Source organism: Triturus cristatus, chromosome 2_1 (assembly GCF_964204655.1).
Source record: "Triturus cristatus chromosome 2_1, aTriCri1.1, whole genome shotgun sequence".
In the NCBI taxonomy this organism is placed as follows: Eukaryota; Metazoa; Chordata; class Amphibia; order Caudata; family Salamandridae; genus Triturus; species Triturus cristatus.
The window spans coordinates 1,023,669,371-1,023,692,516 of record NC_140581.1 but is presented as its reverse complement, the minus strand read 5'-3'; the positions used below and the strand labels follow the sequence as shown (position 1 = coordinate 1,023,692,516).

The window sequence follows — 23,146 nt, the reverse complement described above, 5'->3', positions numbered from 1 at the left end:
TGTGTGTATGGACCGTACCCCCACCCGCGTATGTATGGAGCGAACCCCCACCCGCGTATGTATGGAGCGTACCCCCACCCCAACAGCGTATGTACGGACCGTACCCCCACCCGCGTATGTATGGAGCGTACCCCCACCCGCGTATCTATGGAGCGTACCCCCACCCCAACAGTGTATGTACGGACCATACCCACACCCGCGTATGTATGGAGTGTACCCCCACCCACGTATGTATGGAGCGTACCCCCACCCCAACAGTGTATGTATGGACCGTACCCCCACCCGCGTATGTATGGAGCATACCCCCACCCGCGTAACTATGGAGCGTACCCCCACCCCAACAGTGTATGTACGGACCGTACCCCCACCCGCGTATGTATGGAGCGTACCCCTACCCCAACAGTGTATGTATGGAGCGTACATGCCCAGACGCAGGAGGGGTGGGTGCAGAGTCCTCCCAGCAGTGCCCAGACACAGGAGGGGTGGGTGCCTATCACTCCCAGCAGTGCCCAGACACAGGAGGGGTGGGTGCAGAGTCCTCCCAGCAGTGCCCAGACGCAGGAGGGGTGGGTGTAGAGTCCTCCCAGCAGTGCCCAGACACAGGAGGGGTGGGTGCAGAGTCCTCCCAGCAGTGCCCAGACACAGGAGGGGTGGGTGCAGAGTCCTCCCAGCAGTGCCCAGACACAGGAGGGGTGGGTGCAAAGTCCTCCCAGCAGTGCCCAGACACAGGAGGGGTGGGTGTAGAGTCCTCCCAGCAGTGCCCAGACGCAGGAGGGGTGGGTGTAGAGTCCTCCCAGCAGTGCCCAGACACAGGAGGGGTGGGTGCCTATCACTCCCAGCAGTGCTCAGACGCAGGAGGGGTGGGTGCAGAGTCCTCCCAGCAGTGCCCAGACACAGGAGGGGTGGGTGCCTATCACTCCCAGCAGTGCCCAGACGCAGGAGGGGTGTGTGCAGAGTCCAACCAGCAGTGCCCAGACACAGGAGGGGTGGGTGCAGAGTCCTCCCAGCAGTGCCCAGACGCAGGAGGGGTGGGTGTAGAGTCCTCCCAGCAGTGCCCAGACACAGGAGGGGTGGGTGCCTATCACTCCCAGCAGTGCCCAGACGCAGGAGGGGTGGGTGCAGAGTCCTCCCAGCAGTGCCCAGACACAGGAGGGGTGGGTGCAGAGTCCTCCCAGCAGTGCCCAGACACAGGAGGGGTGGGTGTAGAGTCCTCCCAGCAGTGCCCAGACACAGGAGGGGTGGGTGCAGAGTCCTCCCAGCAGTGCCCAGACACAGGAGGGGTGGGTGCCTATCACTCCCAGCAGTGCCCAGACACAGGAGGGGTGGGTGCAGAGTCCTCCCAGCAGTGCCCAGACATGGGAGGGGTGGGTGCAGAGTCCTCCCAGCAGTGCCCAGACACAGGAGGAGTGGGTGCTTATCACTCCCAGCAGTGCCCAGACACAGGAGGGGTGGGTGCAGAGTCCTCCCAGCAGTGCCCAGACACAGGAGGGGTGGGTGCAGAGTCCTCCCAGCAGTGCCCAGACGCAGGAGGGGTGGGTGTAGAGTCCTCCCAGCAGTGCCCAGACACAGGTGGGGTGTGTGCAGAGTCCTCCCAGCAGTGCCCAGACACAGGAGGGGTGGGTGCAGAGTCCTCCCAGCAGTGCCCAGACACAGGAGGGGTGGGTGTAGAGTCCTCCCAGCAGTGCCCAGACGCAGGAGGGGTGGGTGTAGAGTCCTCCCAGCAGTGCCCAGACACAGGAGAGGTGGGTGCCTATCACTCCCAGCAGTGCCCAGACGCAGGAGGGGTGGGTGCAGAGTCCTCCCAGCAGTGCCCAGACACAGGAGGGGTGGGTGCAGAGTCCTCCCAGCAGTGCCCAGACACAGGAGGGGTGGGTGCAGAGTCCTCCCAGCAGTGCCCAGACACAGGAGGGGTGGGTGTAGAGTCCTCCCAGCAGTGCCCAGACACAGGAGGGGTGGGTGCCTATCACTCCCAGCAGTGCCTAGACACAGGAGGGGTGGGTGCAGAGTTCTCCCAGCAGTGCCCAGACACAGGAGGGGTGGGTGCAGAGTCCTCCCAGCAGTGCCCAGACACAGGAGGGGTGGGTGCCTATCACTCCCAGCAGTGCCCAGACACAGGAAGGGTGGGTGCAGAGTCCTCCCAGCAGTGCCCAGACACAGGAGGGGTGGGTGCAGAGTCCTCCAAGCAGTGCCCAGACGCAGGAGGGGTGGGTGTAGAGTCCTCCCAGCAGTGCCCAGACACAGGAGGGGTGTGTGCAGAGTCCTCCCAGCAGTGCCCAGACACAGGAGGGGTGGGTGCAGAGTCCTCCCAGCAGTGCCCAGACACAGGAGGGGTGGGTGCAGAGTCCTCCCAGCAGTGCCCATGGAACGCAAAGGATGGAGTAGCCACAGATACAATGCCCACAAATGCACAAAGATCCTGCAGTACATGTACCACATGTGTGCGAGGCTGGGAGTACACACATGCATAGCGCCTAAAAGAGAACATGTCCACATGAAGTCATGTCAACAGTCTACATACACAAGTACAGTGACCACCAAGGATGCCACGAATGATGCAGGTGGAGACATCGCTCAGCATGCATGTGCAAAATTGAAGGAGACCGTCACACCCCCAGCTGATGTAGACACAGCTCAGCACCACATAGTGGAAACACCCTGCAGGGAAGATGTCAGGTTACACAGAGGAAGGAACACACCTTGGGACGATGTCACCATGCAGTAACTGCTTACATGAACAAAGTAATTTAGCCAACAGCTTGTGATGGCACACAGATACCAGGGTTCACCCTATGACCAGCACAAGACTACATTTCCCACACACCCAACACATTATCACCACCCAAAATCATGGAGCAGGTCCACCAACAGCAATACCAGATAAACAGCAGTGTTCCAAGAAAAAAACAAATTGCTTTATTCAGCAGGATGTAAGTAATAATCATCATAAATGTCAATATATACAAGGCCCATAGGGCAGTCCATGACTCCAATCTGGATGGGGGACACAGTGGTACGTGTGTCCCCTAGCTTGCCTGCAAAGTCAGACTCCTTTGTCTTCCACAGGGGGGGGCATCATGTTGGGGAGAAGGACCAGGCACCGCAGGGACAGGAGGGGCAAGGGGAGGTGTTGTGGGTGCAGGGGCGGACGACTCCAACACAGGGGGTGGGGCAGCGCCAAAAGTGGATTCGAGCACGGCGCTGCACACTACTGCCAGGTCGCCCAGCATCTCCCCTGCACCCGAAGGAACCACAGGCCCCAAGGAGGGGGGGGGGTTGGAGGGATGGGTCGCAGAGCTTCTGGGGGGGGTGTGGACAGGGGGGGGACTCAACTCCCCTGCCGGTGTCCTGCCTCCACCGCTTGCGGGGTGGTGCCACACTGGGGCTGATGGACAGACTGGGCAGGACTGACCCTGTGTCCGACTCTTGGCCAGGAGAGCTGAGGGGAGTGGATTTGGAGGGTGGTGGTCGTGAGGAATGTGGACTCCCACTCTGGATGCGTGTCTTCCGTTTCCCCCCCGACCCAGTGGGTGTGCCCACTTCACCCTGTGTGTGCGTGCCAGGAGGTGTGCGCTTTGCCTTCCCTGCTGGTGTGGTGCCTGTGTCTGGTGGGGTGTGTGCATGCTGACGTCTGGGTGTACGTGGGACAGGCATGGGAGTGGGAAGTGTGGATGGGGCATGGGTAGGGGGTGGGATGAAGTGCTGCAGGAGACCCACTGCTGCAGTCAATGTCGAGTCAATAGACCGCAGCAAGTTGCGTTGGTCAGCCTGCGATGCTGAAATGCCCTCAAAGTATGCCTCCATGTTGTTGAGCACTTGGCTGTGGCCATGGAGGACATTAAGCATCGCAGCCTGACCAACCTGCAACTGCCGCAGGATGTCCACAGACTCGGCATTGGCGGCAGCAGTGGAGGCAGGGGCAGGGGGTGCGGTGCCTGGCAGGAAGGAGACACGTGGTGACCTAGCACGCCAGGAAGGGACACGAGCAAGTGGGAGGCCAGTGATGGCAATGGAGGGGGCGGGGAGAGATGTTGTGCTGCTGTCAGCTGTTGGAGCAGCCTCCGCCCCATCGGAGAGCTCAGCCTCGGATCCGTCAGCTTCATATTCTGTGGTGGCAGTGGACAGGTCCTCCGGCTCACTCCCCTCGGCCTCAGTTCCACTCGATGTGCCAGCTAAGATGTCACTGCTGGCACTGGTGCCCGGTCCCTCCGCACGGTCCGTGCCGGTGTCTCCATCCGTGTGTCCCGACGATGCTGTGGGCAAGGTGAATAAACAGGAATTAATCAGACACCTGTATACATATGTCACATGAGTCAAATCTACATAGGTTACAGTGCATAGCCTGAAATGAAAGATGAGTAACATCTACAATACAAGGTACATATATAGGCCCTGCAACACACAGTTGGTTCACCCACCATGCCACTAAGAAACTATGGAGAGCATGACACATTTGCAAATGACATGATATGGATTTGGACAGAGGAGCCAGGCTCTGGGGACAATCCAGCACTGCATCTGCACCACACAGCGTTGCCGTAACTAGGGATGTGCAGGGACAATCTCCATGAACTTGAGGCACATGCTGCAAAGGTAATACTTAAAGACATGCCCAACATGATTGGGACACTGCACCTTGAGTGTATGTCCAGACAAACATCACACACTGGCCAGACCGAGCAATGAGATTTCAGGAGTCGACATGTAGGCCTTGCCCGCACCAACCACCCCCTACATGAGACAATTTGATGAGACACAGGAAGCACTTGCATCTCTTAGTCTGGGAGAAATACACATGGGCTGCCAGAAACCCATATTGGACCCAAAATACCCCATGTGCGCCTGTACAACAATCTCATTTACAAATGGCCATCATCAGATAATTGTAACAAGACACACAGGCACTGGCCACCGTGAGTATGAACGAGGAAAATTAGGTCAGGCTGTACAGTGGACACTGGTAGAACACGTTACGTAAATATACATGGTGCCAGGGGACAATGGCACAGAGCACATCCTATGCTGTAGACACTGAGAGTGTCCACATATTGTGATGACACACATGATACCTAGCAAAATATGCCCCAGGGGACAGTAGTGGCCACAATATTCCATGGTCCTGAATGGTAATGACTGCAACACAGGCCACCATCCCTGCACTCTGCGTATCGCACGCTCATGCACATCATGTCACAGGCCACAACGTAGGACATGCTTGCTGTGAGGCATTACACTTCAGAGACATACTCCTATGTCTGGACTCAGCATCAGTGCCAATTGACATGGACCCCACAAGTATTGAACTGGACAGGGCACAGGCAAGGTCCCAAAACCTGTTACACACCACCCCCACACATGATGCTGCAAGCATTGGTCACGTGGATAAACTGCCAGCCCAGATGACCTTGTGAAAGAGTGACTACACAGACCAGGGAACACATGGCAAGGAGGGGAAGGGAGGAAGGACAGCACCGCTATACTGTGGGTGACATGACATGCACCGCACATTTAAATACTTGCAGTGTATCCATGCAACTGCGCACTTACAAATGCTGGTGACACACAACAAACACACATGTACCTACCCCCTTCCTGCTGCTGCTTCTCCTGTAAGCGCCTGTCCATGTCTGGAAAGACCACCGCCAGCACACGCTTGTGGATGTGGGTCAGACGGCGACACCCATGGTTCTTAGGGCCCACAGGTGAGTCCCCCAGCAGGACCCGTGCGATCCTCCGTGTCCAGCACCGGATATCCTGCTAGCGTTTTCTCACCTGGGCCAGGCACCGCTTGCGACCCTCCGTCCTCCTCACGGCACTGACGGCGTCCCTCCAGATCTGCTCCTTGGCAGAGGCGCCTACCTGTGGGGTTGAAAAAGTGAGACTACATCAATACACCTGCCACATGTCACAGAGACACACATTAGAACAATTTTGCTGGTTTCAACAAGGCATAGTATGCAGCCAAAGCATTGCACCTTTGTCATAGGGACATTTTTCTCTGTGTAAGGGCAAATGCACCACGTGCCATTGAAAGTACACAGGTGGCATGAGGGGTACGACACAATAAATGATCCAGACTCACACTGAGCATCAGAAGGTACACCAGGATTATGTGCAGCACCTCAAAGCAATACTACACAATAGGGCAACCCATTCAACCCCAAGGAATTGGGTATAACGTGTAAACACAATAATAATCCTTGAGGATTTTTTAATGCTATTAATTATTTAAACAGTCACCGTGGTGAACTTGATTTATCAAAAAACTCAGATATGTACAACAAAATACAAAGAAGACATAGTTTATTCTTTTGTATTATTTTTTATCTGAAATTAATCTTTTCTAGAGCATATCTTTGATTTCATGCACAAGCGTGCGCAATCTACAAAACAAATTTGAACAATGGCAACACAAACTACTGTCTAAATGAAGAACCTCAGCAGTAGTTATTGACACTTTTCTTCTGAGATATGTACCATCCACAGTTGGTCATATAACACAAACCATTTGTTTAGATAATGATGTGTATAAACATTCAATGGCTTTTCCTTATATCAAAACAGTGTCAGAGCGTCGACGTTTCGGTCTCCTTATCCATCAGATAATTCCTCGAGACCATCATCAGGACAAAAGTTGCACCATGTATTTCCTTATTCTAACTCTAAGTCTCGTTCTCCTGTCTCGTATTTCATAGAAACATAAGGAGCAGCCGCTTACATCGGTGTTTCTATACTTTCGTTACACACCAAGTCAACTTCTCCAGTTCAACTCGCCCACAGAAGCCCACAGAAGTCCGAGCAAAGTACACAGGTGGCATGAGGGGTACGACACAATAAATGATACAGACTCACACTGTGCATCAGAAGGTACACCAGGATTATGTGCAGCACCTCAAAGCAGTCACATGCCACAGGCCACTGACGCTACCTCAGCAGAGTACACAGACACACGCAGGCACAGGACATTCACCTGCCATTGCCAAATGCAGCTACAAACCTCACTCTGCACATGTGCCACTAGACTGGGGGGGCTCACAGGTGTGGGGCTGGCTCTGCACGTCAGACACACAGCACTGCTCCCTGCTCGCATCAGATGAGCAGGGTATATCCATCCCTCATGCAGCTGGGGTGCTACACTCCACATATGCACCCACCCACATGACAGGGGACTTACACACACACCGATGTCCAGGGTACGAACACATCATGTGGACACTCTCAGCACAGGTACACTGAACTAACACACATCTGTGGGTACAGTCACCTGTCACACTGGGGTGACCACAGAATCACATGAGGACTGTAGAAGCAACATTCCCAGGAGGATTAGACAGGCAGAATGTGGCATGCACCATGCAGTGATTGTCACAGTAAACACAATGCAAGTGAGGACGGCAGACATGCACCACAGCATGCTCTGGCTGAGAGACATCAGGCATTCCCCCCCTGGGACCCACTCTACAGTACAATGCATGTGTGTCACACCTGGACACAATGCCAGAAGTCCCAGTCACAAAAAAGGGACACAGTCTGTGCTAGTGGACTCTGCACTCACCTGAAACCCTGGTCGCCCATACAGCATGGGGTACTGTGGGAGAATCACATCCAGCAATGCCAGATTCTCCTCCAGGGTGAAAGGCTGGGCCCTCTCCACAGACCTTGACATGGTGCCAGGGAATCACGAGCAGCAGCAGTGTTGTAGAATCAAAAGATGTGCAGGCAAGTGCTCTCTCATGGGACCTGGCTGCCTTATATCTGCCTTGCTGGCCTGTTTCATGCACAGAAGTACAGAGTGATTGGTCACTCACATTTGCATCCTATGTTTCCTCCAATCCATTTAAACCTACCCCTGTGAGGGGGTTAGATTTTTTTAGAATTCAGCATGATGTAATTTCAACAACAACTTTGCAACAAAGTAGATTATTCCAAACCGACTTTTGCAGGCCACCTCATTCAGCAAATTCAAAGTTTAAACTCGGTCTCCATGGCAACCAGCATGCATCTCTGGCTTCATACTTGTCCCTCATGTGTCCCCTATGTAATTTGGAGATTCACACACAGGTACGGTGCGTTCCGGGGACTTGGGCACCCCAAATGCATAGCTACGGTCCGTACAGGCGTGTGTACGGTTCGTATCACTATGGGTACGCATACGCAAGCAAACCCATAGTGATACGGACCGTACACACGCCTGTACGCTCACTATCACTATGGGTGTGCTCGCGTATGCGTACCCATAGTGATACGGACCGTACACACGCCTGTACGCTCACTATCACTATGGGTGTGCTCGCGTATGCGTACCCATAGTGATATGGACGGTACACACGCCTGTACGCTCACTATCACTATGGGTGTGCTCGCGTATGCGTACCCATCGTGATACGGACCGTACACACGCCTGTACGCTCACTATCACTATGGGTGTGCTCGCGTATGCGTACCCATAGTGATACGGACCGTACACATGCCTGTACGCTCACTATCACTATGGGTGTGCTCGCGTATGCGTACCCATCGTGATACGGACCGTACACACGCCTGTACGCTCACTATCACTATGGGTGTGCTCGCGTATGCGTACCCATCGTGATACGGACCGTACACACGCCTGTACGCTCACTATCACTATGGGTGTGCTCGCGTATGCGTACCCATCGTGATACGGACCGTTCACATGCCTGTACGCTCACTATCACTATGGGTGTGCTCACGTATGCGTACCCATCGTGATACGGACCGTACACACGCCTGTACGCTCAGAGCGAATGTACGGTGCCTTTCACACATAACAGTGGTGACAGGCAGCACACAGAAAGGAATAGAGCTGACATACTTGTCCATGTATGGACATCAAGGCATTGTCTGTGCAGTACTACATGTGTGGGGCACAGGTGTGAAAGGCTGTGATGTGGCACATTACTCCTGAGTTGTGAAGGCAATAGATGTATGGTGAGATGTGTACAGATGTTATGTGTGATGGTGCACTATGTGCCAGACATGCCCTTCACTCCTTTGACATATGTGCATTTCGTACAGAACACTTGAGATGAGCATCACTGGCATGGCACAGTCAACAACACACGCAAGTGTCCCCTGATGCCCGCTACAGTGGTTACCACACCTGACATGTGACTACCCACGTTGCACGATGTGACTATGTCATGTATGTGTGGTGTGTTCCCATTAGCTTGATGTTGGTGTTCCCTCAAATGCATCTGCAGTTGCTGCAACCAACATGTGTCTGTGTGTAGATGGCCATGGCACACTGTTATGCACACCAGGCCACATGTGCTATCGGATGTAAGGTGTGTATGTATGCATGGGACATGGAGTAGTGTAACAAGGACCTGTCTGCATACTCTCAATGTATGTGTGATCAGTCATGACATGTACACCTTCATGGCAAGGTGTGTGGGCTGTCCTAGTGTTATGTCATGTGACCTGTGGCTCTAGTGTTCCGCTACCTGTCTCTGCAATCAACATCCTACATCTGCTGATATGTTGATGTATGTGACTTCTGTATTGCGTCTGGCTGTTCACTTACACTGGGACACGGCTAGTCCCATGCCATGGGATGTGGAGGTTCACAATCCCCGTGTGTAGCTGGGTCTTGGTAGGAGTGTCACCTGGCAGCCATACGTGTCCAGGGCATGTAGCACATACCTGACTCCGTATGTAGCATATGTGTATTGACAGATTAACATGTGCTCAGTACATATGAATTGTTGTTGTAGTGCACTCACTCTTCCTTGTCACTTCCAAATTACTGCAGAGCGCCGCCTCTTCCCCGACCAATTCCGGACTTGGCTGACATGCAGGAGAATGCTACCGCTTCCCCCAACCGTTGATTGAGGAGTTGACGGCAAGGCTGGCACCACACCTGCAACCGCTGCACAGGTATCCTACGGCACTGACACCCAAGCTGAAGGTAATGGCAGCCCTACATTTTTTTGCCACGGGTACCTTTCAATATACCATAGCTCATGCTGGTGGCATGTCCCAGACCATGTTCAGCCGTGTGCTGCATGATTTTTTAGAGGCCATGTTGCTTCACCTGGATGAGTTCATCCATTTCCCAACTCCTGAACAGTTGACAGGTGTCAAGCGTGGATTCTATGCCCTGGGAGGGATGCCCCATGTCATTGGGTCCATAGATGGGACACATGTGGCTTTGGTACCACCACAGGCACAGGAGGTAGCGTACAGGAATCGCAAGCACTACCACTCCATCAATGCCCTTGTGGTGTGTCTGTCCAACATGGTGATTTCACATGTCTGTGCTCGCTTTCCAGGATCAGCACACGATGCCTACATCATGAGGCGTAGCAGGGTGCCTGAAATGATGACGCAGCTGCGCAACGAACGAGAATGTGTTGTTGGTGGGTACACTCTGTCTGTCCAGTATTTTGCGTAGACTTCCTGCCGGACTGCTTCTCCTGTCCTACTTATGTCCATGTGGTTTCCATGTAGGGGACGCTGGCTATCCCAACATGCCATGGCTGATCACACCTCTCCGCAACCCCAGCACGCCGGCCCAGCTCCGCTACAACACCGCCCATGGCCGGACAAGGCGAGTGATAGAGAGGACATTTGGCCTCCTGAAGAGCCGATTCAGGTGCCTACACAAGACCGGCGGCGCCCTCCCATATGCCCCGTTGAAGGTCTGCAAAATCTTCATGGTCTGCTGCATGCTGCACAACACGGCAGTTGAGAAAGCTGTGCCACTCATCCTGGATCAAGATGATCAGGACCATCCACCCGTGAAGGACGAAGGGCTTGGCAATGGGGCTAGTGATGTGGATGATGTGGAGCCGCAAGAGGACATCCGGGTCGGCTGATACGCGAGTTCTTTGCTTAGTGGTGAGTACCAGTGTCTGAGTGTGCACGCATTGGTCCTTGTGTGGCATGTGTTGCAATGTGTGTGTCCATCTGCATGTATGCCACGTGAGTCAGAGGTGTGTGTGGATGTGTCACTCGAGTGATGGTGCCAGTGATGAGTGTATTTCCACAGTCATAATTGTGACCTAGCATGTTGTCATCCTTATATGTGTCGAGTACATGCACATGCAAGTGGATGAGCTTTTTGTGGCTGACTTCTTGTGTGTCTCTCATCCCCAGGTACTTGCACATGCCGTCTGCTGGTTGCATTGTTGTGGCACTGCTATTCCTCAAGGACACGTCATCGTGTGCTGACTCAGCGTTACACGCACGGACAAGTTTGGAAGTCTCCTTAGGGTAAGGGATGCATCAGGGGTGTGTTGGGTGTGGCAGTTGTTTACGATGTGTGCACACTGCCCCTGTCGATGTTTGGTCCTCTGCAGACATGTCACATCACCATGACACATGACATGTAGCTGGATTCACCTGAATAGATGGTCAGACTTGTTGACAGTCATCTGTGATGGGATAGTGGAATGTGCGTAACACTGCCCTCAGACACATACGGTTTGCATTGGCTTGACATGGTGAGGGACTTCCACATCAGAGGATCAATGGTGTATGGCAGCCTCTCCGTGAGCAGCAGGGGGTGTTTAGCTGTTACCCGACACTTGTGTGCCAGTTCCATGGATATCAAGCATTTGTGGTGCAGAAGGGGGGTGCCAGTGTTGGACCCACATGTTACTCCACATGACCTGTGTATGTGTACTCCGAGTTGCCTCTGCATTCCGGAATACATGACTAATAAAGGTGTCCCTATGCCTCCAAGGTGCCTCTTCTCAGTCAATGCTGGTGTGTTGCCACGGTGCATACGGCATGTCTGGCATGGTTCTCAGTGATAGTGGCTATGTGTCTATATGTAGAGTAGCAAGATGCAAGCTGTTTGTCTGGGATTAGACTCTGTATTGTGCATGATGTCCATGACTGTGTGGGTATTGTGACATGTGCCATCCCCATGCATCCAACGTTGGCCAGACCACCATTCTCTGCATCCACCTGACTCAAGCTTGCAGGACATGGTTCTGCCACCTGTCTACACATACCTGGGTGTCCCCCAGGACACTCCACATGATCCCTGACCTCTGCGCATGACTGTAGCTGTACTCAATATGTCTGTCGGCACGGTTGTGCGGCCACCCCCTCAGCTGGTTGGGCCCATCACGGGTGTGTATGGTGCTCCATGTCTGTCTTGCCTAATACATTGTGACCCATGTGTGTCCTGTGCCAGACTCAGGCCCCAGGGCATGGATGGTTGAAGTCACATGAGAACTCAGGCATGGTTAGACTTTACAAGACACATGTAACGTAATAATGCAAAATGTAGGCATCATCTCTTGATTGTGTAAGTTTTTATTTGTGTTGGGGTACGTGTTGGGGGGGGATGACAAGAGGGGCTTTCCGGGTGTGTGGAATCCAAAGTTCACTGGGGGAGTTGGTATCCTTGCCATTGGAAATCATCAGAGTCCATGCCACAGTCTTTGTCAACATTGGTCAGACAGTGACCAGCAAGTCCATGTGGCAGAGAATGTCATTTGCTGATGTGCTGCTGTTGGGCCAGTGGGCCAGGTGCCAGGCCAGGTGTCCTGGGAGATGGTGCTGTTGCGCCGACCATCACGGTCTTTTCCGTGGACGACCCGCCCTCCTGCGGGAACCCTCAGAAGCAGGCCGTGACGATGCTTGGGATGCTCCGTCGGATGTATCCTGCTCCTCCTGATCCCTCCCTGTGGGTGGTGATGTTCTTCGCCTGGTGGCACAGGGAGGGTTGCCCATGTTGACGGCTATCCGACGGAGTGAACGGTTAATTTCCGTGAGCACCGTCACGAGCTCAGCCTGTCTGTCCTCCATCCGCCCTTGGTGTCGCTGTTGACAGGCATGTTGCTCCGCATATTGCTGGGCCTGCTGGGTCTTGATCTCCTCGAGGGTCCCCTTCATCTCGTTGAGGGTGGACACAACCTGGCTCATGCCCGTGGTGTCCTGCCGGTATGTGTCCAGGATGTTTCTTACATGGGAATATACCGGTTCCGCAGCCAACTGGTCAGGCTCGCGCCTCCGCCGTCCTCCACTCCCACCACCCCTGCCCACTTGCGCCTGGCCTGCCCTTGTGGGCACATCGGGTCTCCGGGACCCCTGAGGGGTGGCATTTGCGTTGTCGCCTGCCTCCTCCTGGGTGCCCGGTACACCGTGTCCCTCCTGGTCAGCCTGGCTGCGTTGTGGTGGTGGGGCAGGGATCCTGGGTGTCTCCTGGGATGTACCAGGAGTGGGGGTGGTGGTTGGCCCAGTTGTACCTGACGCAGGTGCTGCAGGTGGTTGGACACCAGAGGGGCCAGGTTGATCGGGGTTGTCCACAGAGTGGTGAGAGTCGTCGCTGCCGGTGGGATCGTCATCCCGCAGAGACAGGTCCTGTGAGTCTTCCCCCCCAGTGTTGGGGGGTGATCCACGACGTTGACCTGTGTGTGAGAGAGACAATGTTATTTTTGTTCACTTGTGCATGGGTATGTCCCTTGGCCACAGCTTTTGAGACTTTACCTATGTGTGACACAGTCTTACTTGCTGCGTCAATTGTGACTGCAGTCAGCAGTGGAGTGTGCAGGTGTGGCGAGCCATGCATTGGCGCCTTCCGTGTTGCACTGTACGTGGGCAAATGGAGTTGTTCCACACACTTATATAATGCAGGTAGCTGGCGTTGTGCTCGTGCACAGGTTGACACATGGCCCAGTGTTTTGCCATGGAGAAGAGAGGGGGATTCAAGCACTGGCCACCCTTGTCTACATGCACGCAGTCCACCTGCTGACGAGCAGACATTCCCACACCACCCAAGGCTTAATTGATCTCCCTGTGTCTCCCTTTCTCACTCCCTCTCTGTCCCCCTCTCCCTCCCTCCCTGTGTCAGCCTCCTCCCTCTGTCCGTCTCCCTGTGTCTCCCTCCCTCTCTCTCCCCCTCTCCCTCCCTCTGTGTGTCACCCTCTGTCACCTCAGCCCAGCTTCCTAGGCACACACTGTTTGCAGATCTTTGAATGGCCCTTGGCTTGTTCATGTGAGTTTGTTTCTGATCTCCAGGCACCCATTGGGTGTAGAGTCTGTGTCTGCACTTCTGCTGTGGTGGTGTGTGCTGCCACTCTTTCACAGTGTTGGCTGTTCATTAGCTGCAGTCATGTGCAAAAAGTGCCTTCACCCCCATGTCTTCATGCAAGGCGTCCGCCATTTGCAGGCAAGTCTTTCTTGTGTGGGGACACACTGTTTGTCTGGCTGTGACCTAGACCATATGGGCTGAGGGCATTGTTGTCTGCTTCTGAGTTGCACTATGTGATTTTTGAGGCCCACACTCCCGCCATCCGGGTTACCGTGTCTTGTGTTGGTGTTTTTTGTGGCCTGTGACTTGGCATTGTCTAGCTGGGGGCATGGGGCATGGTGGCGCTAGTGGCATGTGCGTGTTTATGGAGTGGGGTTGAGTCATGCGATAGCTTTGGGGTGGTTGCGTGCATGATTGTGAGTTTGGTTGTGGATGACGTTCCCCCCATGTGAGTTGAGTTGTTTGTGTACTCACCAGGCTCTCGGAGTCCTTCTACTCCCTCCACTCCCACCAGCGGCAGCATGGCCATCACCTTCTCCTCCCAGGGATGGTAGTGTACCGGTCTGCGGGGCGGCCCTCCTCCAGTGATGTTGGCCTAGTTGTGGTCGTCAGTCATTTTGCGGCGGACCGTCCTCCGCAGATCGTACCACCTGGCTTGGCATTCATGCCTTGTCCTTCTGGTGGACGCAACAGCATTCACAGCACCGACAATCGTCTGCCACATGGCTGTTTTTGCGGAAATGCTGGTCTGTCTGACCAATGTTCCAAAGAGGTGTGGCTCGACTCTGATGATTTCGTCGACAAGGACCTCCAACTCTCGGCTAGTGAACTTTGGATTCTTGTTAGTGGGCATGGTGAGGGATGTGGATGGTTGTGGGTGTGGATGGTTGTGGGTGTGTGGGTGTGGTTGTGCAGGTGTGTGTGTGAATGTGATGAGGGGGTGTTTGTGAAGGTGGTTGTGTGAAGGTGTGCAGGTGTAAGGTGTAGTGGAGGTTGTAGTATGGTGCAGTTGGTTCTCTGTGTGGTCTGGCAGCAGTGGGTCTGTTGCAAAGGATCATGGTTTGTGTGTGTTGGGCCTTTTTATTGGTCCATTGGTGGGTGCGGCTGTGTTTGAACTTTGGGTGGGTGTGTTATAAGGAGTGGTTGTGTTTTGGGCCTCTGTTTGGGAGTTTGGCAGTTGCAGGTCAGTGAATAGGTTGTATTTGTGCTTGTTGGACATGTTTTGTGGCTTTGTGCGATTCGAATGGAGTCTTCTTGTGTTGTTTTGCTTTGTCCTGGTTGTGTACGTGTGTTTTTAGCGTCTGTACGGTGCGTACATCAGCCATTTTGTTGTACAGTGCTGTCCTTGTCTCTGGCTTGGTACGACTTGTACATGCGCGATGTTGGGTGAGGGTGCTGGTGTTGGGGCCTGGGGTGCACTCTGTACTTAGACTGGTGGGGTGTGTGTTCGCTCCGTAAATACACGGGTGGGTGTACGGTCCGTACATACACTGTTGGGGTGGGGGTACGCTCCATACATACGCGGGTGGGGGTACGGTCCGTACATACACTGGTGTACATACACGGGTGGGGGTACGGTCCGTACATACACTGTTGGGGTGGGGGTACGCTCCATACATACGCAGGTGGGGGTACGGTCCGTACATACACTGGTGTACATACACGGGTGGGGGTACGGTCCGTACATACACTGTTGGGGTGGGGGTACGCTCCATACATACGCGGGTGAGGGTACGGTCCGTACATACACTGTTGGGGTGGGGGTACGCTCCATACATACGCGGGTGGGGGTACGGTCCGTACATACACTGGTGTACATACACGGGTGGGGGTACGGTCCGTACATACACTGGTGGGGTGGGGGTACGCTCCATACATACGCGGGTGGGGGTACGGTCCGTACATACACTGGTGTACATACACGGGTGGGGGTACGGTCCGTACATACACTGGTGGGGTGGGGGTACGCTCCATACATACGCGGGTGAGGGTACGGTCCGTACATACACTGTTGGGGTGGGGGTACGCTCCATACATACGCGGGTGGGGGTACGGTCCGTACATACACTGGTGTACATACACGGGTGGGGGTACGGTCCGTACATACACTGGTGGGGTGGGGGTATGCTCCATACATACGTGGGTGGGGGTACGGTCCGTACATACACTGGTGTACATACGCGGGTGAGGGTACGGTCCGTACATGCACTGTTGGGGTGGGGGTACGCTCCATACATACACGGGTGGGGGTACGGGCCGTATGTACACGGGTGTATATACACGGGTGGGTGTACGGTCCGTACGTACGGGGGTGTACATGCACGGGTGGGGGTTCGGCGCATACATACGGGGGCTGGGGGGTGGTTCGGCGCGTACATACGGGGGGTGGGGGGGTGTTCGGCACGTATGTGGGCGCATGTCTCCATGGTTGCTATGGGAGTTCGGTGCGGATGGTGTTTTTTCCATACAGTTGTAACATCGGACGCACGGGATGGATCGTACTTGCGCGGTCAGACTTCACTTTTCACATTTGTACGGTAAATCGTCCGGGGACGTGTCGGACACATTTTCCGACCCGAGGACGTGTGGGGAATTATTCCCAATGTGATTCGTATGGAGTTTTTCCCATGCGAATCGTACTTGGCAGTTTGTACGGCACTTGTACGATTCGTACGGTAAAAAGACCGGATACGAGTCGTACGGGGAAAATTTTTCCAGGATCGGAATCGGCACCCAAATTTGCCAATCAGGTGTAGACCAATTGCACCATGTTTCAGAGAGAAAGCACATGGCACTTTAGTACTGGTTAGAAGTGGTAAAGTTCACACAGCCTTAATGACAACAAAAACCCATTCAGAAAACAGGAGGGGTGAAGGAAAAAGGTTTATGGGTGACCCTGTGAAGATGGCCAGGTCCAACAATATCTACTCAATGAAAATATGTTGGTCTTTTATATTTCTGTAGTCAATATTTTTGTACTCTACATAGAAAATATGTGAAGTTAATACTTGTGTCCCCGATATTCTTTTGACAAAATATTTAGTATTACAATATATTTGTTGGCGATATTAGGTTGTAGAAGCCTGGAGGTTCAGGAAGCGAGAGGAGTTCAACCTTTAAGTTGTCAAAGGAGAAGTCTTTGATGAATCTGAAGGTGTGTTGCTCTCTTTTGGGTTAACATCACAGTGCTGACTGGACGCTGAGTTGGGTGATAGACATGGCACAGTGATCTGTCAAACCCAGACGTTTGGGATTTTTGCCTTGAATGGTTGAGTAAACAAGATTGAGAATTTGGCATTTGAAATGTGCTGAATGAGTGGCATGATGTACCGTGTTGCGTATGCGTACGAGATTGGTAAAGGTTTCTCTAGTGGTTTTTCATACATGAGCTGTCTCGAGGTTGTAATGATAGTGGAATGTGCTCTGCGTTTGTTGGATGGATAAGGTGGTGAAGTGGGCTGAGAATTCATATTTAAAGTCATTGTTCTCCTTGGGAGATCTGTTAAGGTGGTAGACTGAGTTGCAGAGAGTGGGAAGTGGCATGTGATGAGCTCCATACACTTAAGTGTTGGACCAGAATTTATGGACGACGGCTCTGTTTTGCCCTAATTATGTATGTGGTCTTCAAGATGCATGTTGTAAACTCAGGGGAGCAATGATTGTCCAGGATGTCAGAGGGTGTTAGGATGAGCCATATTTCTCTGATGAAGTGTGCATCAAGGTTGTGATACGTTATGAGGTCTGTTTTGTGTGGAGCACAATGCAGAGTGTGAGTTAAGAGCATGAGTTGGTATTTTGAGGGTGGGCAGTGCTTAGTGGGATGTGTATGAAGTTGGGTCTATGTACTCTGAGGATATGGTGAATGACAGTATGATCTGGGTGTGATTGTGAGGATTTGCAGTGAAGGGTGCTGGGCTAGGCACATCTTACCTTATAGGTGCTTCCTGAGGTTGCAGTGCAGGAAGGGTTTTGTCCCAAAGCTCTTCTTGCGCTAACAGACCCAAACAATTGATGATAAGGTCAGTGTCTGCCCTTAGATACAGATGTCTAGAAAGTGGTACACCCTGACTATTTGACTGGAGTAGGGGAGGAGGAACTAATTTTCAGATGGGAACCAGAGATCTCATTTCCTGTAGATATGGATGCAGGGAACTCAAGTGATGTCACTTTCTATAGAAATGAATGCTGGGTAATGAGGTCTACTTTTACGGATTCTTCCATTAAAAATTGTTTTGGTGGTAATTCATTGATGGCACAAAACTTGTTTGCACAGAACATGTATGCTGAAATATCATCCCAAACATTCTCTTGCCTGTTTCTTGCAAGACGTTTTTTATGAGAGGTGTGTGCTTGCTTTAAAAAAATCATATAACATAATAGTAAACCACAATTTGCCCTGCAAGTGTAATTTTGCAGGCATTTTGTGTAATAATTTTGCACACCCCTGGCTCAGGATATATGCTGTAAAAAGCAGTGATGTCACTCTCCGTATTTGGGAATTATGTCCAATTGTTTGGCTTCTTCTTTTAATTATGGTTTTGGCAGGAAACCAGTTATATCACTTTCATTACAGGTGTTGTTACCAGGATGAAATTGAATAATTCCTATCAGCGATTAGGCCCAGCTGTATTTTCCCAGCCAAGCTCTAAAAAAAAAGTTAGAAGGTTGCTACATATTTAGGCTTGGTATTTGTAATATTCTTTTTTTTTTTTTTTTTCTTTTTTTTTTTTTGTCCTCATTTTGCCCTTGGAGAGTCGCATAGAAACTCTAGGAGAGAAAAAAAGATACGATACACTGTCACAGATAAACTGGTAGTGCTCTCACATACTAGGATAGCACTCAGTGTTGTTCATAAACTCTCCAGAGTAAACACCGCGAAATGTTAATCCATATAGGGGCAATGTTGCTGCTATTAAGTAGCCATATCTGGGTATATCCATGTATAGGAGGGAGAGCCGACCAAGCAGCGTTAATCATCGGACAATGTGGGGGGAAAAAAAAAAAAAAAAAAAAAAAAAAAAACCCCAAGCACATACTTAGGCCCAATTCAGGAGGTGCCAAAAGTCTCGTTTTTCGGGGTTACCCGATCTTACTAGATCTATTTTTGATGTACGTAATACTGATAAGCGCCAGTCCAGCAAGGTGGGGGGCAGTGGATCCTTCCATTTCCTACATATCTCTCTTCTGGCAAGTAGGATACAATAAAACAAAAGCTTTTTAACCGAACCTTGAACTTCCAGTGATGTTCCAAAAATTACGAACAGTGCATTAATTGAAATTTGATGTCCCACAGATGTTGTCAACAGTGTGCTAATAGCATCCCAAAAAGGTAACACCAGTGGGCATTCATAAAACATATGTAGATCCGAGGCTGCTAACAATCCGCATTTAGGGCATGCCACAGTGGATTCATTAGAAAATTTAGATAGCCGCTGTGGAGAATAATAAGCCCTGTGTAAAGTAAAAAGGTGGTTCCTACATAACCATGCTGGCTTCACCGTATCCCATAAGATTTTACAAGAGGAATACCAGATGTTCTCAAGGTCTTCCCCTGGGAAAGAGGAACTCCATAATGTCTCAGGTAAGGCAAACTCCCCGTCGACTTCATCTAGTAACAAGTTGTACCAAAACGAAATCTCTTTAGGTGCAGGGGGTCTATCCATCAACAAGGTCACCATACTACTCTCACCACCTATTTCGAACCTACCTCTGACAGAGCTCTGCATACGGGCCCAACTTGCTATCTGTAGATATTTAAATTTAGAGAGACCTAACCCCACTCTAGCTAGTATGTGGTCCCAAGATAGCAAAACTCCATCAAAGAAAAGATCTCCCCAAATTTCCAGACCCGCCTCTCTCAGAGGTACTGCCAAGCTGTCAAGAAGCCACACCGGGGAACCGGGAGAGTTCCATAATGGTGACCTGCCTGAGAAATAACCCACCTTTATTGCACCTCTTATTTTGACCCATGTTCTTATGAAACCTAACAAAATCTTCAACTTAATCTTTTTAAAAAACTTGGGATCCCCAAATTTAAACAAAAACCATTCTGGTCTACTCCCCCTCCTCTCAATAATGCAGCAAACATGCTTCCTATACCCACATTTGTTGGCATCTTAAGCAGCATCCTGGCATGGGAAAGTTGGAAAGCCCAAGCATATAACTGTAAATCAGGTGCTGCTAATCCCCCCTTTTCTCTGCGGCGTCTAATCTTTTTCCAAGCTATCCGAGGTGTATGCTCGTTCCAGATAAACGAACTAATATAACCTTGCAGTTTTTGTAAAATAGAAGGTTCAAAATACAATGGAATACTGTTGAACAGAAAAGAAATTTTAGGTAAAATAAACATCTTTACCAAATTAGCTCTACCCAAGATGGAAAGGGAGAGCGAAGACCACGACCTCATAAGCTTTCTACAATCTCTTGTCACTATGTCTAGATTCAGCGGTACAATTTTGTCTATATCTCTAACGATGGTAAGTCCGAGATACCGCATGGAACAATTGGGCTGGACCCCTACCACTGGCTCAGCCTCGTTCCATATCATCATCTCTGTTTTGGATGCATTAATCTGGTATCCTGACATCTCACCATAATCATTGGCCTGTGCAATGATCGCAGGTAATGCTGTACTCAAGTCAGAAGAAAAAATGAGAATGTCATCCGCATACAGGGCTACCTTCCTCTCCCATCCCCCATAGATAAAGGGCTTGATATTAACATCATCCCTCAATCGTTGGGCAAAGGGCTCGATGTAAAAATCAAATAGGAGAGGGGAGAGTGGGCAGCCCTGCCTGGTACCCCGAGTGATATTAAAGGGATCTGACAATTCACCATTGACTAATACAGAAGCTGTTGGATTCCGATACAGCAAACCGACCGCTCCACGGAAACCCTCGCCAATATTGAACTTCGCCAAGACCCCCGACAGGAATGTCCAATTCACCCTGTCGAAGGCCTTGGCGGCATCCAACGTGATAACAGCTAAGGGTATTTGTAATATTCTTGATTATGTTGCGATTGGTCACTTTGTGGCAGATCTCGAACAGTTTATTAGGTTGATTTAGTCGCCTGGTAAATTATTTTCTTTGCTTGCCCAACTGCTTTGTTACAAGTTCTTGTGTGACTTTTACATCATAGGTCATCCGTCTGATCTGTTGAGTTCTTCCTATGATGTATTTTAAATGTGCAGCAGTGCTCTTGGCTATAGCAAAAAACTGCTGGTAGATTTATGGTAAAATGTGTATATCTGTCTGGAAAAAAATCTTTTGTGTGTCTCCAAGTTCTCATCACACTGATCAACTTAGCTGCAGGTTTGATGTTATACCTGCAAGATTTTTGAATGTCCTCAAGCTCTAGGGTGGCTAGATTTCCTTGGTGCCTTAAACAAATGAAATTTAATGCAATATGCATTCTTCTCTCTTCTCACGGTTAGGCCGTAACAGTTGGGGAAAAAAGTTTCAAAGGTCGAATCATTTGAGGAATGAAATAAATGAGTTCACATTCTAAGAAAGTCTGCATTGCATAAGTTAATATTTTCTGTCCATGCCACTTACCTCCTACTGTGAGCTGAATGTGCTTGTAATCAGCTCCTCCATAACCGATGATGCACCTGTAAATGCCACTGTCAGAGAGCTTTACATCAGTGATCCGAAGTACAGCCTGACCTTTGTACAGTGTCTCATTTAGCAATGTAGCTCTTCCCCTGTAGCGGCCATCTTGAATGGAAAGATCTATCTTCCCTCTGTGAAAAGCAATCACTTCCCTTTGGTCTGTCTGTGAGGGTGCACTATGAAGCCAGATGATCATTAATTCTTCAACCCTCAAAGTGCCATTAAACGGGAAGTGACATTTCAAAGCCACCTCACCTCCAACTCGAACAATGAACGACGACTGGGGCACTTCCACAGAGAACAATGCTGAAAAGAAGATGTGAAATATTGAATTCTACTAATAGCTGGTTTTTAGTACTCAAGTATTTTGCTACATTTTAAGACACAAAAAAGTAAATGGAATGACGGCATTACTATCTAACAATGTTAACAATTAAAAACGCAAAACTTTCAAAACCATGACGTGATGGTAAATACAACCACTTTTGCTCTGATTCTGAGTTTGAAGAAGAATTTCGATCTCTGTACAAACTAAAGTTTTCTCAGGGGTCATAATTAAACATGGCAACATCACAATAACCCCCGACAAACTTTGGCAGGTAAAACCTGACAATATTTATCAGGTCAAACTGCTTGGAAAAATGGAACAACAAGGAACTCTATATGGTAAAATAAGAATAATGCATGCTATGCCTCATTTTCAAGCTGAAAACTCATAATAAGAGTTAATTACCACACTTGGTATATATTTCACTCCAGGATAATGGCACTTACCAGGTGAAGTAAACACCAACCCCTTCATAATAAGGGTATTTGAGATGTTCCTCTATTCCCACATATCGACTCACTTTTTACTTTTCAAATCCAAGGATAGTTAGAGCAGCAAAGGTACTGAATACAAGGAGGTTCTGATCGTGAAAATCAGGTACTTCATTTGGAAAATACTGAAACAACTACCAGCTCATCCAATTCAAATTTATTCTACCTGGGTGTTCAGCTAACAAAATGCCCTGATTGTATTTAGAATGTTCAAGTTTGGTTGAGCTTTCACAAGTACGCTGCTAATTAAACCACAAACTATGGCTTAGCTCTGAAATATTAGAAGCTTCAAGAATGTGTGGGACAAGAGTATGTCTACATCAAGAGAGCAAAGGCCGAGCTTTCCAGTATATCATATATCAGACTACAAGAAGGTCCTCGTGTTGGAGAAGCACTGTCATGGAAGATAGATGTAGTTCAAATGAGCAGAAAATCGTTACATTAAATCACATTAGGAACACGCTGGATGGGAATACAGCATCCTGCATACTAAAACAGAGCAAAGATCAAATCAAGCATACCATGAATAGCCTTGGCAGGTGTAGAGGAAGTCAAATGATATGCACTTAAACGTATAAAATGCTAAGATAACTTCCATGGGCTCCATTTTAAGGTGGCCAAAACTTGACTCGGTATCAGTGGGTAAGGGTGGAAATACTCCAGCTTTTTGGATTTCGTGGACTAATGTGTAAATCAGTGTTCCCAC

At 50.5% G+C, this 23,146-nt stretch overlaps 1 protein-coding gene across 2 annotated transcripts in view; it reads right to left on the bottom strand.

Annotated features, from left to right (window-relative positions):
* The window catches only part of LOC146866260 (programmed cell death 1 ligand 2-like), a 423,355-nt gene that overhangs the window by 263,669 nt on the left and 136,540 nt on the right, over window positions 1-23,146 (bottom strand). For both annotated transcript variants that reach the window (XM_085635137.1, XM_085635130.1), the window contains exon 3: window positions 21,565-21,927. In XM_085635137.1, the coding sequence (XP_085491263.1) occupies window positions 21,565-21,927 (363 nt within the window). The remainder of the gene's footprint in view (window positions 1-21,564; window positions 21,928-23,146) is intronic.